Source organism: Diospyros lotus, chromosome 4, assembly GCF_014633365.1.
Source record: "Diospyros lotus cultivar Yz01 chromosome 4, ASM1463336v1, whole genome shotgun sequence".
In the NCBI taxonomy this organism is placed as follows: Eukaryota; Viridiplantae; Streptophyta; class Magnoliopsida; order Ericales; family Ebenaceae; genus Diospyros; species Diospyros lotus.
In genome coordinates, this window is record NC_068341.1 from 10,345,164 (window position 1) to 10,363,959 (window position 18,796).

Sequence of the window (18,796 nt, forward strand, 5' to 3'; positions counted from 1 at the left end):
TGATCTTCTTTCGTCCAAAATGTTGCCTCCACTACTGAATGTTTGTTCAACGGCTACAGTTGAAGCTGGAACTGCAAGAAGTTGACTTGCAATAATTGCAAGAGTTGGAAATGTCTCCTTGTGCCTTTTCCACCACTCCAAAATTTCAAAATTTAAACCTGTATCATCACCAAACTCAAAAACTGTGGTTAAATAAGTTTCGAGCTCCGAATGTGAGCTCGATCTAGGTTTTTTCCTCCTTTGATCTAAAAATTTATGACCCCATTTCACTGGTTGGGAGGAAGAGGAATGCGGAGCCATGGATGGAAATGATTCTTCACTACTAGGAGCAATAACATATGCTTCATATAATTGATTGCATAAAGTTCTAACCTTAGAAATTATAATATTCACATCAATTTCTTCATTATTTTCTAATCCTAACAACGAATAATAGTTAGACAAACACTCAATTAAACCATCAAATTTACACCTAGGATCAAATACCATAGTAACAAGAAAAATTTCAGGAATAAATTGATAATAACGTAACCATTTTTCTCTCATTTCTAAAACAGCATGACAAATTTCTTCAACATTAATTCCTTCCATTAATACACCGGCCACATTCATTGCTTCTATTAAAAATTGATGTGAAGTTGGTTTATAAACACTACTAAGTGTATGAGTAGCATCATTAAAAATTCGTAAAATATTCAAAATTGAACTACAAACATTCCACATAGTTGGAAAAATAGGATATTATGGAATATAATTTGCTGCAAAAGAACACAATAAATCTTTATATTCAAAAGATTGATTAAGTAATTTAAAAGTTGAGTTCCAACGAGTAGGGACATCTTTTGAAAAACGTTTTGGGGTTTGACCATTGGAGGTGCAAAAATGTGCCCATGCTTTTGCAGTTCGAGGGTGTACCCAAATATAAGAATTAACATTTCTAATTGGATCTAAATAAGAATTAAGTGACTTAATACCATCTTGAACACATAAATTTAAAACATGGCATGCACATCTAACATGAAAAAATCTTCCACCAAAATTTGGTTGGCAAATTCTTTTCAATTCATTAATAGAAGCAGTATTAGCCGATACATTATCAAAAGAAATTGAAAAAATTCTATTAACTAATCTATATTCTTGTAAAATTTGTTGAATTAATCTACAAATATTTTCAGCATTATGACTTTCATCAAAACATCGATACGCAAGAATTCTTTTTTGTAAAACATAATTTTCATCAACCCAATGACAAGTAATACCCATATATGAATGAGTTTGCCAATGATCACTCCAAATATCACTACAAATAGAAACATTAATATTATTGTTTTGAAAATATATTATCAATTCAATTTTTGAGTTTTTAAACAATTTTAACAAATTCTTTTTCAAAGTATTTCTAGGAATTGATTTAAAACTAGGATTAACAAAGTTTTGACAAAATCGAGTAAAACCTAATTTTTCACCAAAACTAAAAGATAAATGATCAATTGCTACCATTTCAGCTAAACCAGACCTACAATTAGCTTCATTATAATGAAATAATTGAGGAGAGTTTGAAGAGGTAGCAAATCCGGATATTTGTGTTTGATCGCGGCTCAATCCAACCTTGAGCGGGTGCTTTGTTTGCAAATGTCGGGCGAAAGTACTATATCCACCTCCTTGCTTGAATTTGTATACCTGATTACAATAATTACAAGATATATCAAATTTACCATCTCCTTTTGGTGTTTTCTTGAAATGAATATTAAAAATATCAGAAGTAGAAATTTTTCCACCTCCCTTTTGTTGAGTTTCACTCTCTTGTGTTTGAAAATTTTGAGCTTCAAACTCAACATTTTCAACATTTTCAAAATTTCTACCTTCACTTGCCATTTTTTTTGAAAAAAGTATGATAATAAAAAAATATAATAATGATAAAATAATATAGTAACAAGTAATAAATAATTAACAATATAATTGAATAAATTGATAAATAACAAAATGAGAAGATTGAAGAAATTGAAATTGAAATATTAAATGAGAGACAAAATTGAGAGAATAATAGCTTAAGACTTGAGAAAGAGAAAGAAAGTGTGAAAAATGAGTGGGAGAGGGAGGGGTATATATAGATAGGAATTATAAAATTTTAAAAAAATAAAAATAAAATTGGCTGGGGGTGGCAGCCAACGGTCCAATTTTGGACCGTTGGGGGGGGGGGGCCAACGGTCCAATTTGGACCGTTGGGGGAGGGGGGAGCAAGGGGGGAGGGGGTGGCCAACGGTCCAATTTGGACCGTTGGGGGAGGGGGGGAGCACGGGGGGGGGGGGAGGGGGGGCCAACGGTCCGGTTCCGCGGAACCGGAACCGCGGAATCGGAACCGGCGGTTCCGGTTCTCCGGAACCTTGAACCGGAACCGGACCAAATTTCGCTGGTTCGGTCCGGTTCCGGTTCGGCCGATTCCGGGTCCGGTTCCGGCCGGTCCGGTTCCGGCCGGTCCGGTTCCGGTTCGAACCGCCGGTCCGGTTCAATTTTGGTCATGTCTACATGATACATCTATCTAGAAAGGCCACCAAATTAGTCACCCAAGGAAACCAAAAAAAAACAGAAACACAAACTTGTCCTACATTGAATTCTATACAGTTGAATTCATCACCCTCCAAGTGATATATATAGGGTAAATTTGTCTTCTTGCTGGTGTGATCAATTCCACTTTGAAAAATTCTTTTTGCAACCACAGTTTTTGTTCTCTGCAATCAATTTTTGTTCTCAGCAATCAACGTAAGTAAAATTTTAATTTTTGCTACCACTGCTCTCTCGTCGTCGCCCTTTTCGCTTGCCTCGCCCGCCCTCTTCATTAGAGTCTCTTGCTTTCTCGTCGAAATCACAGAAGTCAGGTGAGAAATATTTAATTTGATAATGGCAGAGGCATTCAATCCCCAATGTTTGGAGGCATCAAACGACTTTGACAGCTGGCAAGAACGCCTCCAAACAATGGTGTTCGGAGGCAATTAGCCTCCCTGAGGTTGACAGCCACCGAATGTTGAATCGATCCCCAAGGTTCGAGGTTCCCCGATCACCCATAACGTATGGGTTCAAGCGGTCAGGGGTTGGGGAACCCTGAACTGCTTGAACCCCAGGGTTCGGGGTGCCCCCCAAACCCCAGGGTTCAAGAATGTTTTTATTTTTTAATTAATCTTATTTTTTTAATTGATATGTCGTGTATGTAAATTATGTGATTGAGCCAGTAATCAATATTGTAAATTGTGTTATTCTTAAATGTAAATTATATAGATGCATATTATTTGATAATATTGAAAATTTATTTTAATTTTTAAAAATATTAATAATTTTCTACTGTGTTATATTGATCTAGCTATAGTTGTTGCTATTTGAATCCCAATGGCTAGGTTTCTCATTTGTTTGGAATTTACAATATTTGATCAGATAAAGTGAATTTTATGTTGATTAAGGAACCAGTCATCTTTTCGTGTTTTAAATGGGATTGAATATACATATAAATAAGAAAAATACACTTATTTAATTAATAGTTAACAAATGTAGGATCTCACCAATTTAAAGTAGTCATCCCATATAAATAAGAAGAGCACACTTATTTAATTAAGACTTCACAAGTGTTGGACCTCACCAATTTGAAATAGCCCTGAATCTTTGCATTCAGGGACTGACGCAGTTCCACTGATTCAAGACTACTTCAGTCTCACAAACTGAAGGATTCGAGGGATTATCAAGTTCTCGAATCCTTAAGTTCGGAGACTCAAAAAGTCCCCAAATCATTGGATTCGAGACATATCGACTCCCCCAAATCCAAGAATTTGGGGCACGATGATTATTCTAAACCCGAGAATTTGAGGGATCCTTGAGCTCCTGAATCCTTCGATTCGAGGCACATTGACTCCCCCGAATCTTCGGAGACTCAAATTGCCTCGTCAATTGATTTAGTGTGATTAGATATATAAAAAAAATCAGACATACAAAAAAAATTCAAATACCTCAAAGACTTCATCTTCAATCGATTTGTGTTGTTTCTCATTGGAACATAAATACTTGTTATCTTCTTCGTCAAACTCTGGCGTAAACATTTGCATATAATAATTCTCTATCGCTGACAATAACTGGTAATTGGGTATGGCGAAGAGAACTTAGTTGAGCAATGTTTGGTGTTGAATAATAGTGGTTATGCAATGCTCAATGTTGAATAATAGTGGTTGCGCGATGTTCAATTGTGAGTGAGTAAAGTGGCTGTGGTGATGGTGGGTGAGAAAGTGGGTGCACATGCTTGAGGAATAATGGTGGGTGGTTAAGCGTCAAAGATTTAAATGAATGGCAAATATGAATTTTTATCTCACAGTATTTTAAAAATATTAAAAGTGGGTTGCGAAGAGCAAAAAATGTGATTGCAAATAGAATTTGTCTCCATTTTCTCAACCATACCTTAATAATTAAAAAATATAGTATTTAATTTTTAAAATATAAAATTTCAAGATTCAATATTTTAATTATTAAAAATTATTCTTTTAAGTTTTTACTTTAATTAAGAATAAATGGAACTATTATCTATTCTATGTAATATGTCATATCACTTAAATAAAAACATGTCAACGAAATAAATTAAATTAGATTTAATACATAAATATTACATTTACTCCCTCAACAATTAAAAAAATTGACATTTGGTCCTTGATATTAAAAAAAGACCAAATTTGATAATAAAAAAAAAGATCTAAAAATATTTTTAAAAAACTAAATTTCATAAAAAGAGTTACAATTTTGATAAAGAAAAAAGGACATAAATTTCATAAAAAATATAAAAATTCATAAAAATATTCAAAAATATCTAAATTTCATAAAAATACCTAAATTTCACAAAAGACCTAAAAATTTAATAAAAAAAGTAAAATAATAAAAAAAGATCTAAATTTTGTAAAAAGACCTAAATTTTTCATAAAAAATACCTAACTTTTATAAAAAGACCTAAATTTTTTATAAAAAGACTTAAAAATAATCCAAAAAGACCTAAATTTCATTTTATATGTTTTATTTGTAAGTCTTTTTTATGAAATTTTTAGGTTTTTTTTTAGATATTTCTTATAAAATCTTTAGGTCTTTTTATAAAATTTAAGTATTTTTTGAATATTTTTAGGTCTTTTTTATGAAATTTAGGTCTTTTTTATTATTTTTAGGTTTTTTTAATAAAATTTTTAGATTTTTTTATGAAATTTAAGTATTTTTTCATCAACTTTGTTTTTTTTTAATATCAAGAACTAAAAATCAAATTTTTTAATTGTTGAGGGACCAAATGTTATATTTATATATTAAATTTAATTTAATGCGTCTTGCTTACGTGACTCTTTTTATGTAACGAGGTATTTTACATGGCATAGATAACGACTTTATTTACTCTACGTTAAGGTAAAAATTTACAATAATAATTTTTAATAATTGAGATGTCAAATCTTGATATTTTTTACTTCAATGACTAAATATTATATGTTTAATTGTTGAAAGCCTTCCGCACGTATTAAGCATTTTCTATATCATTACCCTTTTTAAGGCATTCTTCCACATCGGCCTAAATTAGAGGCTAATTTTACTATAATCACATTTTGATCTTTTTATTTACTATCATACCTCGCTAGCACTTTTACCTTACTTCATAATAAAATGTCACCCATCCAAATAATAACGTTATTACGTCACATGTTAATACTTGCAAAGAATACTCTATCAGGTTTGATTTAGATTTTTGTCCTAATTTGGTCTAATTATAAATCAATTTTTTTTAACATAAATGACATGAGATCAAGTTAAAGTCTAATCATTTGGTATAAAAATCTAACCCCTTTTAAACAAAATAATACTATAAGTATAACCTATCGGTGTAAACAAAAAAAACACATTTGATAGTTAAATTAATTTTTCTTATTATTTTTGGAAAATTGATTTGTTAACTACTATAGAGTAAATAATAGCGATAGTGAATTTAATTTACCACATATTTATCTTATTTTATTTAGACTAAAATGATATTTTTTGTGATAACTAGATGTCACCTATTCAAAAAGAAATGTAACTATTTTGTCGCATGATAATATTTAGAATTATCATCCTTGCGTGATTCTCGCTCGTGTCCTTAATTTTGGCAGAATAGATAAATCGTAGATAGAGACTTTGTCTCACTGTATAGGGCAAGAAATCGAACTCACGACCTATTAGTATAAATCCTAACTTATCATGGTCCAATTACTTGATCTGTATGCTGAGAACAAACCGCGTGATAATACTTGCAAAGATGCTTTGTTAGGTTAGTTTTAAATCTTACTTTTTTAATGTAATTGATATCGGATCAAGTTGAAGTTTGATAGTCTAGTTTAAAAATCTGATGTAATCAAACTTGTATAAACAAAATAATAATAAAAATATAACATATATTATGTCCATGTAAATAAAAAATATATTTTTTTGTCAAAAAAATAAAAAAGGAGTTCGTGGATGTAAAAAAATGCTTTTGATAGCTAACGTTTAGTTTTTTTATTACTTTAAGGAAATTTTAAATTAAGATGAATTTGAATGCAGTGATAAAATTAAACTCATCACCTACATATAATTAATATAAAATTAATTTTACCACTACACTCAAACTCATCTTAACTTAAATTTTATCTAAAAAATTAAATTTTAATTATTAACATATATATTTTTTATTCACAAGTATGTACACATAATAATAGATAAATAAATAAAACGTTTTAATATTATAAAACCCTATCAATAAAGTAAACTCCCAAAGTACCATCTTTATGCTCATAACCTTCAAGTTTTAAGAGACTTAATTTTACTACACTAAAACTGAATTTTATTTAAATTTTACATAAAAAATGTAAAAACTAAATTATATCTAAGAATAGCCGCATAAACTTTCTAAGCATACCTAGTGTTGTGTCATAAGTAAACGTCTCAAAACAATATTTTGGGCTGAAAGATATAAATTTTTCATACACGAGAGTCCCACATAAACGCGCAAACAAGATAACCAATTATTTATAAAGAATTCTAATTTTAAAATAATTTTAGAATAATAGAATAAACATCATCCCTAATAAATTTCATCCTCAAAAAAGAGACAAGATCTCTGATACTGATTTCAATATAGTTTTTTTATCATATTCAGTGTTTAACTTAAGTATCGAAGTGTTTGTGAGAGAACCTCTCCATACCTTCTGATTGTTTTCCTATTTTTGCAGATTCAAGCGGCTTGACGAAATTTTTTTTAATTAAATAAATTCATTATTGTAACATCTCGTTCGAGTGATAGGAAGGACCGGAACAACTTATCCTGATGGGCCTACACGAACTTCCTAGGGGGGTCACCCATCCCTAGATTACCCTAGGTCAAGTATGCTTAACTTGGGAGTTCTTTGCCAATATTCAGCCCAAAAGGTATCCAGCTGGTGTTGTTTCCTTCCTTACCTATCCTCGACATATACTATTCTCCTCTGGGCTCCTGGGGTATTACATTCTCCCCCCCTTGAGCACATGACGTCTTCGTCATGCGACCTTACAACAGGTCCCAGATCTCCCCCCGATGCATGGCCGATATGGGATTCGCCTAAAGTGCCTACACGCACCCCCCCCTCAGGGACTCAGTTTCCTCGCTGAGGTTTGCCCCACCACCGCGCTCAGAGGCTCGGGGGTCAGCTCTGATACCATTTGTAACATCTCGTTCGAGTGATAGGAAGGACCGGAATAACTTATCCTGATGGGCCTACACGAACTTCCTAGGGAGATCACCCATCCCTGGATTACCCTAGGTCAAGCACGCTTAACTTGGGAGTTCTTTGCCAACATTCAGCCCAAAAGGTATTCAGCTGGTGTTGTTTCCTTCCTTACCTATCCTCGACATATACTATTCTCCTCTAGGCTCCTGAGGTATTACAATTATTGTATCCAACCAACAACAATATTTAGTATGGGCACACATCTAATATAATAGAATAGATATTATATTAAAAATTTAAAACACTAGAATTAAGGAATCAAACCTAGGAATGTTGTTGGTTTGTGTTGTAGTGGGATGAACATTGTACAAGCGGTTGTTTATTTCTTTTTTTTTTTTTTTTTAGAATTTATGTTATAGAATTTTAATATCATTATTAAATAGATTTTTTAGTTAAGGCAGATCCACACTAATTTTAATTTAATTAAATTGAGTTAATTTTGAATTTATCACGTCGAACTATTATGAGACAGGACTAACTTAAAATAGATATAAATAAATTCTTATTGTAGACAAATCAAGTGATGAAAAATTAATATCTTGAAACTTAATTTCAAAAGGCCAATTTAAGATCTAATCTATTTTACACAAAACTTTTGTTCATAGGAAAATATTATTCTTACTCCAAAAGTGTTAACCATGTTTCATTTTAATGTAATAAAATTATATTATAATGAAGTGTGATTAACAATTTTTGAAATGAGTATAACATCAAACCCCTAAAGGTGCATATATTGTTATTGGTGTAAAATGCAAATTTAGACGCTGAGGAAGATTGGGTCGTCATCACCATGTGTTTTCCAAATAGGAACTTGTCAGATGTAGCAATGGCCAAAGAAAGCTCTAAGAGGCAATTAGCAGCCACTAATTAGTCCTAAATCCATGGCCAACTTCCACCATTCCTATTCTGGAAAACAACCACAAGTTTCAAGACATCCATCCATCCATCCCCCTTTAAAAGGAAGAGCAGCCTCGGGGCTCAATCAAGGTGGCCTCCCTTTGGGACCTCATCCCAAAATGCAGAGCTCAGGCTGCCTTCTCATCCTCTTCTTCCTCCCTCTCTTGCTCATCTCTCCATTCTCCTCAGCCTTATCCGATGCCCAAGCCGCTTTCATCGCTCGTCGACAGCTCCTAGGCCTCCCGGAGAATGGCATCTTGCCTGAAAACTTTGAGTTTCAGATTAATCTCGGGTTCACCTTCCCCAATTCCAGGTTGAGAAGAGCCTACATTGCATTGCAAGCTTGGAAGAAAGCTATATATTCAGACCCTTCAAATTTCACGGCCAACTGGGAGGGTGATGATGTTTGCAACTACAATGGAGTGTATTGCGCAGAGGCTTTGGATGACCCCAAACTCACCGTGGTGGCCGGCCTTGATCTTAACCATGCCGATATCGCCGGGTTTTTCCCGGCTGAACTCGGGCTGTTGACGGATCTGGCCTTCTTCCATGTCAATTCCAATAGGTTTTGTGGGATTATTCCCAAGAGCCTTTCCAGCTTGACGCTCTTGCATGAATTTGACGTCAGCAACAATCGGCTGGTTGGCCCTTTTCCGAGCATTGTTTTGGAGATGCCTGCGCTCAAGTACCTTGATCTCAGGTTCAACAACTTTGAGGGAGAGTTGCCCAGGGAACTGTTCGAGAAGGATCTCGATGCATTGTTCTTGAACGACAATAGATTCACCTCAACCATCCCGGACAACCTCGGCAACTCACCTGTCTCGGTGGTGGTTTTCGCTAACAACCAATTCAGCGGCTGCATTCCCAGCAGCATTGGGAAGATGGCTAACACATTGAACGAGATCATCTTCTTCAACAACACGCTTGGAGGTTGCTTGCCGGCCGAGATTGGGCTACTTGCAAACGCAACGGTGGTTGATCTAGCGTCGAATTCTTTCGAGGGGATCTTGCCGAAGACAGTCAATGGGCTGAAACACGTTGAAAGCTTGGACTTGGGGTACAATAAGCTGACGGGTGTGGTGCCGGAAAGTCTCTGTCGGCTGCCGAGCTTGAAGAACTTCACGTTCTCAAATAACTATTTCAATGGCGAGGCTCAAGGTTGCAACCCTGCGTTGAGGAAGGATATTGTGGTGGATGACGGCGGCAATTGCTTGCCTGACCGGCCCAAACAGAAGTTGCAAAACGATTGTAAGTCGGTGGTGCTCAAGCCAGTTGATTGCGGCAAGTCTAAGTGTGGGGCAGCTCCGCCAAAACCAGAGCCTCCGAAGCCTAAGCCACTGCCCCCCAAGCCAAGGCCACAGCCTCCTCGCCAACCCCCACCGCCCCCACCACCGGTCCACTCTCCTCCCCCACCCGTTCACTCACCTCCGCCACCAGTTTTCTCTCCACCCCCACCGGTTCACTCACCTCCGCCGCCAGTTCACTCTCCGCCCCCACCACCGGTCCACTCTCCTCCCCCACCTGTTCACTCACCTCCGCCACCAGTTTTCTCTCCACCCCCACTGGTCCACTCTCCACCCCCACCAATCCACTCACCTCCACCACCGGTTTTCTCTCCACCTCCACCGGTTCGCTCCCCACCACCGCCCATCTTCTCTCCCCCACCACCGGTTTTCTCTCCACCTCCACCGGTTCGCTCCCCACCGCCTCCACCACCAATTTTCTCTCCACCACCTCCAGTTCACTCCCCACCACCGCCCATCTTCTCTCCCCCACCACCGGTTTTCTCTCCACCTCCACCGGTTCGCTCCCCACCGCCTCCACCACCAGTTTTCTCTCCACCACCTCCAGTTCTCTCCCCACCACCGCCCATCTTCTCTCCCCCACCACCAGCATTCGAGGACGTTGTTCTGCCACCGAACCTAGGCGCTGAGTATTCATCACCCCCTCCACCAATCTTCCAAGGCTACTAAATGTTGCATCTTCAACAAGGCCGCTCGGCTCTCTGAGTTCTGCAATCTTGCACGATTATATAGCTCGAGCTTTTTCAGCTCATAGTTTGTGATCCTCCACATTAACATGTAATTTGCCTTGTGGCAGCCACAGATGTGAGCTATCAATTGGCTCAGCAACGAGCATTAAAAAGGATGAGGGACTACACGTATATTTGCGTAAATCCTATAATATACGTGAGTTTAATTATTTCACTGTGTTGACTTCATATCTCATTATGATTATAGCATTTTAACAGTCCCTCAAATTAATTATCGTAGCAAGTAATGACAAAAAAACTAATCCTTTAAGATGTTGAAATTAAAATCATCTGTAACAAAATTAACATCTCATTAATTATACCGAGAAACAAGCAGAGAGAATAAACACATACATGTGGAAGACAGAAACATTTTAAGAAACCATAAGATCAGATATTTCAGCATCCAGAAGACCCAAACTAAAGCACTAAACCATTGATCTCAGTTGGGTTTGAAGAACTTGAGCTTAAGGCCACTGTTCACCATACTCCAAATACCTCCGATGGAGATGACCAGGCTGAAAGCAATGCCGAGCCAACCAAGGATCCAGTTGAAGTACCAATTGAAGCTGAACTTTGTAGGTTTTTTTATCAGAACCCACATGAAGCAAGGATAAGCGAATGTGACTGGAAGGGTGAGCCCTCCTAACAGACCGGCAAGGCTGGAAAGGAAAGGAAGAGCCACCCCTATGAAGAAGGAGATGAATCCGTAGAAGACTCGGAAGCCACACCGGACCCAGATGGAGCAAGGGCGGTTGGTACGGCTGGTGTAACCAGCTTCGAAACTGTCGAAAACAGGCATCGAGTATATCTGGAAACTGCTCAGGCAGTTGAATACAACTAGAAGGAATGTCATGGCAAGAAGCCCTCTGGGAATGTCAGTGCTGTGGAATGCAAACAGCGCACTCAGCATCCCTCCTGAAGGCATCTGCAACAAGAAAAAGAAAATGGAGGCTAATTCAATTCCTTCTCAAGTTTCAGCATTTTGTACCTGTACTTCTCCACTGCTGCAATTTTGATGTTTCAGCAATGGCAAGTCTTAGTTTTTGCTTACCAGGGAGGAATCAATCTCCCTTACTAGTTCTACTATAGCACATGATACGACATGAAACAGATGGGTGAACACAAACAAAATTTAGAAAATGAAGGACATGACCTATATACTTTTATTTTAATATTCAAATTAAAGACAATAAAAATGTCAGGAAATATTAATTAAAACGGAAAAAAAATATTCTATGACGTATTATTCAAAAACTAATTACATTACGTTGCAATAAAAAGATTTAACAACATACAATAAATAAGATTGCACACACACACACACACACATATATATATGTACAAAAACTGTACAATCATATTGTTCACATTAGAAAAGAAGAATGGAACAAGGTCCAAATATCTTTTCAGATAAATTTATTCGTAAACAGGTTTGATGCTTTCTGTTCCAAAATTCTTATATTAAGAAGTTTAAGGGGAATTGATCTAGAGGTATAAATTTATACTGTCTTTATCTTATTGTTAGATATCAAGTTATTTTTTCAAACTTTTAGTCTGTATCTAAGCAATGTATTAATAAAAATGGGCACATTTGGCATGTATCCAGTGAGCATCTTATCTTATCCACACACTCTAGCACCACAAGGACATGAAATATTGTAGTAAGTATCTGCACTTCTTAATTCCCAGGTAATTCATAGCAAGGATACCAACTTATGTGAGGAGAGAATCACACGTAGAAACTCACAAGGTTTCCATAGGCCCAAAAACCTCCTATTGCAACCGGGAACAAGCACATGGCGATAAAGAAATAGGCAACTTTGGCTCCTCTCCACATGGGCACATGAGCTGGGTGTTTGAAGGTTGACGGCATTGTTGCCTGAAGAATAGAACATAAAACTGTTTGAATGACATAGAATCATTTTCAACAACAATCAGAAGCCTTAAGCCCACTAGGTGGGGGCAGATATTCATGTTCAATTAAAAAAGAAAGAACTTTGGGAATCACTAATGAGAAGAAACAGATTAAATTAACCAAGTTAAACCCTACCTGGATCTCCAGCGCTAGATTGTGTCCCCTGAATGCAAAGGCAACAATTCCAAGTGCATTCAGGGCTGAGAAGACAGAGGCTGAAAAGGAAGGCAATGAAAGAGGTTGATAAGAGATTGAAGACGGCCTTTGCTGACTAACTGAAAGTACCCACACCATGGTGGAGTAAGTAATGGCTGTAATTGCCCCTATGAGAGAGAGCCCTGCAATGGAGTTGAGGTTCGGGAGCTGGGACAATACTATACACAGGGAAGTAAACACCAAATACCACTCGACTGTTGTTAGAGGATTTGATGAACATAAAGGCCCACAAACTATCTGGAAGAACAGTTTCATAGTCTCCCCTCCAACAAGGATCAAAGCTGTTGCAGTGCCCGCAGACAAGTAAACTGTGGGGAAAAGAGCAAGCCAGACACCTAATCTTTCCCCTGAAAAAGCAAAAGAATGCAAGTGGCATGTAAACAATCTTTGAATATTATTCCACTACTTTATTAACTAGGTTAACCAGATAGCAAAATAAACAGAGAATTGAATTATCACGGGACCAAGCTGCAGCAACAACATGAGAGACAACTGCTAGTAGAATTTCCTCAGATGCAGGAGAAAACTGAGTTTATGAGGAAGTACGTATGAGTGTAAAGCAATGATACAATTGTGTAACTACTACCCACAGAAAACAGAAGAATCAAGTAAAAGTGATAGAATATGGTCATCAAACTGAATCGTGGGTTTTCTAGTACACAAAGATGTGAAAAGTCGCACTATATCAGTAAGCAAATGATAAATTCTTTGCAATAACGGGGTAGACAGAGAATTTAATTCACCAAATGCAGCCTGTGCAAGCTCCACGTATCTGTTGTATCTCTTCCCAGGAACTGCTTCATGTAGCTGAACTAGAATCCACAGGGTATAAAGTTGCCAGAAGTAAGCTATGGTCAAAGAAAGTATTCCCCAACTCCTGTAGCACATGAGCAGAAGACAAAGATAAATTATTCTATGTTTGGAATTTAAGGAATAGATATAAGAGTAGCTGAAAAAAAGGCAAGAATAAGTCATTTAAGTTGTTCTTTTCCCTTCTTTTTTTTTTTTTTTTTCTTGGCTGGTCACCATAGAAAGTCATGTTTTTGCTAATAAAAATTCTGAACTTAAGTGGACAGTTTGTTTCTGTATATTCTTCTCTCTTTTTCGAACTTTTCTAGGCTGGTAATATTGTTCTCTTGAACAAAACAAGAGAAATCCAAAGGGTACAGAAATAAATCAATTAAAAATTTACAGAGAAGACTAGGTTTCTGCTTCTGATGAAAAAGACCCACCCGGTAAAGCAGAAATTGTGTGCTCAAGGCAGCATGCATGACCTTTTGTAGTAAAGTGTTCTTGAACTAGTACTTGAAATGATGGAAAATGGATTTTATAGAACATTTAAATTGGAAAACGTCAAAACTATGAAGCACTTGTAGGCCCCGGTCCTAATCTTCTAAAGAAGAAAACACACTTCTTCTTTTTTTCTGGTGAGAAAACTTCAGGAGTGGGCCCAAAATGGATGAAATATCCATTAAATAATTGCAGTCATGGAAAAAGAAACGATCATGGGGATGAAGACTTTCCACCAGGATGTCTCCTTTTCCATTCAAATCAAATCTAACGAAAATACTCATACACTAAGATGAAGTAAAGAATTCAAGCTAGTTTTACCACAAGGTACTATTCCTTTTGCTATCCTATTCTTAAGCTCCTTTCTTTGTGGCCAAAAAGAAAAGAGGAAAAGAAAAGAAAAACTAGCCTGACAACCCAATGCACAGAGAAGGGCCCACTACAATCAAATAAAGAACACCCCCATGCTAAAGGTAATGATCAGCATAATGCATTTACCAAAATTCCATTATATATGACAGAATTTTAATCACTCCTTCGAAAAGAAGCATGCCTACATTAGAGGAATTCAAGCTTTGGAGGGGCCAACATTCAGCGCATCACGAGAGGCAACAGTTCAGAAGTAAGAAAGCAGATATTAAGCAGATCAAACTTTGTTAAGCTGGCATAATTTAGCATAAAGGCCCATTTTAAATGGATGAAGAAAACAATTTCCTTTAAAAGTTTACTATGGAAATGAAGCAACCAGTATTAATTGGTAATGATAGTGCTAGGTCCGTGAACATAAGAAAATCTATTATATATGTCTGTAAAAACTAACTCAAACTCTAGATCTGACAGGCTATTTACGAGGCGAGGCTGAACCTGAGCATGAAAATTTGGATGTATAAGTTATCGCCTGTGTTTAACTAGTTCTTATGGATGAGTTCAGTTATTTTTATTTATACTATTCGAGTCAATCTTTGCATGATTGCCCTCGCAGAGAAAGAAGCCTTATAAACTAATTAGAACACTTTTTTTTGGTAAACTAGATCCAGTGACTATTAAGGTCACCTAATGTACATGAATCAAATGAATTATGGATGGGCAAAGAATTCCCCCGAAATCTGACCCCATGTATGGAGGTCCCATGTCACTTCTGTACAAAGCAGATGTGTCAAGAGTTGTTAGGTTGTCAAAAAGAGTAGCAAATTGATGCTTCTTTTGCCTTCATATCACAGGGACAGCATGAAATATGCCTAAGCCCAGCCCCACTTTTGGCCAACCTGTAATACACTTTGTGTACTGAAGTGTGTGTGTGTGTATTCATTCTTAATATATAAACCAATCATACATTTCTGAATAAGATTAATTAGCAAAATAATTCAAAGAAACCAATCATATCTTTCTGCCTAGGATTAAGTAAATAATTCAAAAAAGGAAAGAAAAAAAGAAGCGATATGAAATATCATATTTATCTGCAGAAGATTATGATAATAACTCATGGAAAACTCAACGTTGAACACTGAACTCAGTTTGTTGGTTAAGTTGGTGTTTAGGTAATTCAACCTACAAAAATAACGGGACTTTTTTTGGCAGAATAGGGGAATTACTTTTAAAAACAGCACAGATTATTACTCTTGTAAACTATTTTCTTCTGTTTGTACAGGTGAAATCCGTACTGTAAAATGGAAGGGCAAGAAGACTGCGAGTCAAAGTTGTCCAACTGTCTCGGTTCCTCAGATTAACTGATAAATAATATATCACAAATAAACTGCGACAAAAAGCAAAAAGGTAACGACTTTCCTAAGGATGGCTTCTTTCTTCCATTCAAATCAAATACATTATGAAATTCCAAAAAAGAAAAAGGAAGAATCGGCGGGCAGACCCACAACAATCCACTTTAATCAATTACCCAAAAAAAAGAAACAATTTTATATATATCCAGAGAGAGAGATAGGGGCCAGAATGGAAAAAAGATTTCAATTTTGAAATTGAAACAGTTAACCAAGTGTAAGGTTTTCCAGGATAAAGCTGCCATCAGTACTCAGCAGAATGAAATGAAAGACTGAAAAATAAAAATAAACGTATGTACAATTGAAAACTACCAGGAAAATGAAGTAGAAAATTGCTCAGACATAACCGGCCGGAATAGGGTGTCTCCGGCGAGGAAATGGTCACTGATTTAAACTGAATCCCACAAAATAAACATATGTACACTCGCCAAACAACCAAAATCACAACCATTATTGATGCCAAAATACTTCACTTCAGTTTCGCGAATGAATATAACCTTGAAATTACAAGAAAACTTTCCGATCGAGAACAAGATGCACATAAAATAAAGCGAAAAGGCGCAAAAGAACAAGTACTTACCAGCCGAGGAAAGTGAAGGCGACGGGCAAGATAAGGGCCTGGAAGCCAATGCCGGCGTTGAGGTTGTGGAAGGCGGCGTAATAAGCGTTGCCATTGCGAGATTCGGTGATGGGAAGCCAGGAGTCCTGAGGGTTGAGCTTGGTGAGGTGGCCGACTTCTTCCAGGTAGCCCTTCATGTTGATGAGCACCCGCTTCATCGGCGTGCCGATGGGGCTGAGGAAGCGCGGCGATATCAGCGACGTCGGCGTCCAGGAGGGCTTCGACACCGGGCGCGGCGACCTCTGGCCCGACGGCGTTAGTATCTCCGGCGTCGAAGCCCTCGGCGTCGCCGGTATCGATATCAGCTCCGTCTCCGGCCGCTCCTCCATTCTCAGTACTTCTCGATCTCTCACTCAGTCACTCGGACACTGACTGTGACTGCGTACGAGGAGAAATTATTGAGACTCTACTCTCCTTTCAGTCTCTTCCTTGCCTGCGTTTCCGCCCGCTTTATAGCAAAAATTGCATTTATTTATCTACACTTCATATTTAAATTATTATATTGTCGAAAATGTTGTTATGACTAAGATTTTTATAATGTTCTTCTGTGCTATTAGTTTACAATAATAGTAATACCCTTCTTAATTAACTCTAATTACAATACCAACAAAGCCTGATTAGATAATAGCAGTTACCAACTATATATCGTTTCTGAAAATATATATACACACATATATATAATTAACCTTGGATAATTAAATGAAAATAGAAATCCTACGTCGAATTCTCACATAGAATGTTACCAAAATTCTTAACAACAAAAGTAAAATCCATGCAAGAGCGATAAAAAAAATAAGAAAAATATTATTAATATATCATCTATTAATTCTTAATAGGCAATAGCATTAGCATTAGCATGATCATGTGGAGATGTTCTTGGGCTTGCGGAAGCTGTTGAAAAACAAAAGGGAAAAAGCGAAGCCAAGCACGCTGCATATATTTATTTATCAGTAACAGTGAATTTGGTCCGAGTGGGGGCGTGAGAGTTTGGAAATCAGCGATAATTGCAGATGATGGCGGGAACGAATCACGAGACCGCACAGCACAACACAGCGGCGATTGTGAGTGTGATTGATGGGTTAGTGCCGTTAACGTGTTAATTTGCTCACGAAATTACTTACTGCTGATGGTGATTGGACCCGCAACGTAACGATCCGATGCCGGGATGGTGGATTAGTTTGTATTAATAATTACAAGGCAATTTTGGTGGTATGCTACCCCAGCTCCAGGATATGAGTACACTGGGCCTTTCCATTTGCCGCTGGGGTTACTAAACACAATAAATGTTGGGCTGAGATATACATACACACATAGACAAATGTCCCAATCACCTTTTTAACACAAGAAGATAATAATAATGATCGATAACACAAAATAGATCGATGCAACATAAATATAAAAATAGTAAAAGAGGCACAAAATTTTTACCATGATTCATCTTAAAATAGGGCTATGTCCACGTTGAGTTCCGATTTAAAGGAACTCACTACACTATAATAATGATGATAGATATACACCCTCAACTCGTCAACACTCAATACAAAATACAACAAGACAAGTATGTAAAATGGTAACAGTAATAGCTTACAGCCATAAACGAGCCAACACACAAGATCTGTAAGACTCAAACAGCACTGAAGAGGAAGATGATAACAGTAGACTGAAGAAATCAGTGAGCACCAATCATCCGCTATGGATCACAGCTAGGGTTTAAATAGCCAAACGAGAGGATAGGTTCTGGGAAAGAAAATCGACAGATTTAGAGCTAAGAATCAGATGCGATTGAAACAAACGAAGACCAAACCTTTTATATATGAGAGCATCGGATGGGCCATGGAGCTAACAGACCGCGGAAGGTTGCTAAATGGGTCGAGCCCATTAACCTTCCATCCCGCAGCCCTAATTGAGTTGAGGCTTCACTATCAACAATAAAATGGTGGACAACTTGTACATAATTTTTAGTATAAATTATAAATTTGTTCTTTACTTTTCAGAGAATGCTACTTGCAAATCTACCCCAAATTTGTTACTCTACTTGCTTCTTTCTCATACTTTCACATTTCTCCTTTTTTTTTTTTCTCTCCCTATCTTTTTTCCTCCACCATTGTTCGTTGGTATGATTGTTTTCACTATCGTTATAGTTGTCGCCACAACCGTTTCGACCATCTTTTGCCATGGATGCAACCCCCAAATTTGCTACTCTACTTCCCCAGCTTTTTTCTCATACACAAACACACAATCTTTCTCTCCATGATTATTTTCGTCTCCGTA

The 18,796-nt window shown here is 36.9% G+C and overlaps 2 protein-coding genes across 2 annotated transcripts; one reads left to right on the forward strand and one right to left on the reverse strand.

Annotated features, from left to right (window-relative positions):
* The first annotated feature begins 8,669 nt into the window (after positions 1-8,669).
* Positions 8,670-10,945, forward strand: LOC127800656 (pollen-specific leucine-rich repeat extensin-like protein 3). Its single transcript, XM_052335396.1, has one exon. It carries the CDS (start codon positions 8,795-8,797, stop codon positions 10,646-10,648), a length of 1,854 nt encoding a protein of 617 aa, XP_052191356.1. The 5' UTR covers positions 8,670-8,794; the 3' UTR covers positions 10,649-10,945.
* A 43-nt stretch (positions 10,946-10,988) lies between these two features.
* Positions 10,989-16,972, reverse strand: LOC127800657 (lysine histidine transporter-like 8). Its single transcript, XM_052335398.1, has 5 exons — positions 16,487-16,972; positions 13,585-13,718; positions 12,761-13,188; positions 12,458-12,589; positions 10,989-11,635 (listed from the first exon to the last, which is right to left on the reverse strand). Exons 1-5 carry the CDS (start codon positions 16,852-16,854, stop codon positions 11,150-11,152), a joined length of 1,548 nt encoding a protein of 515 aa, XP_052191358.1. The 5' UTR covers positions 16,855-16,972; the 3' UTR covers positions 10,989-11,149.
* Positions 16,973-18,796: the final 1,824 nt, after the last annotated feature.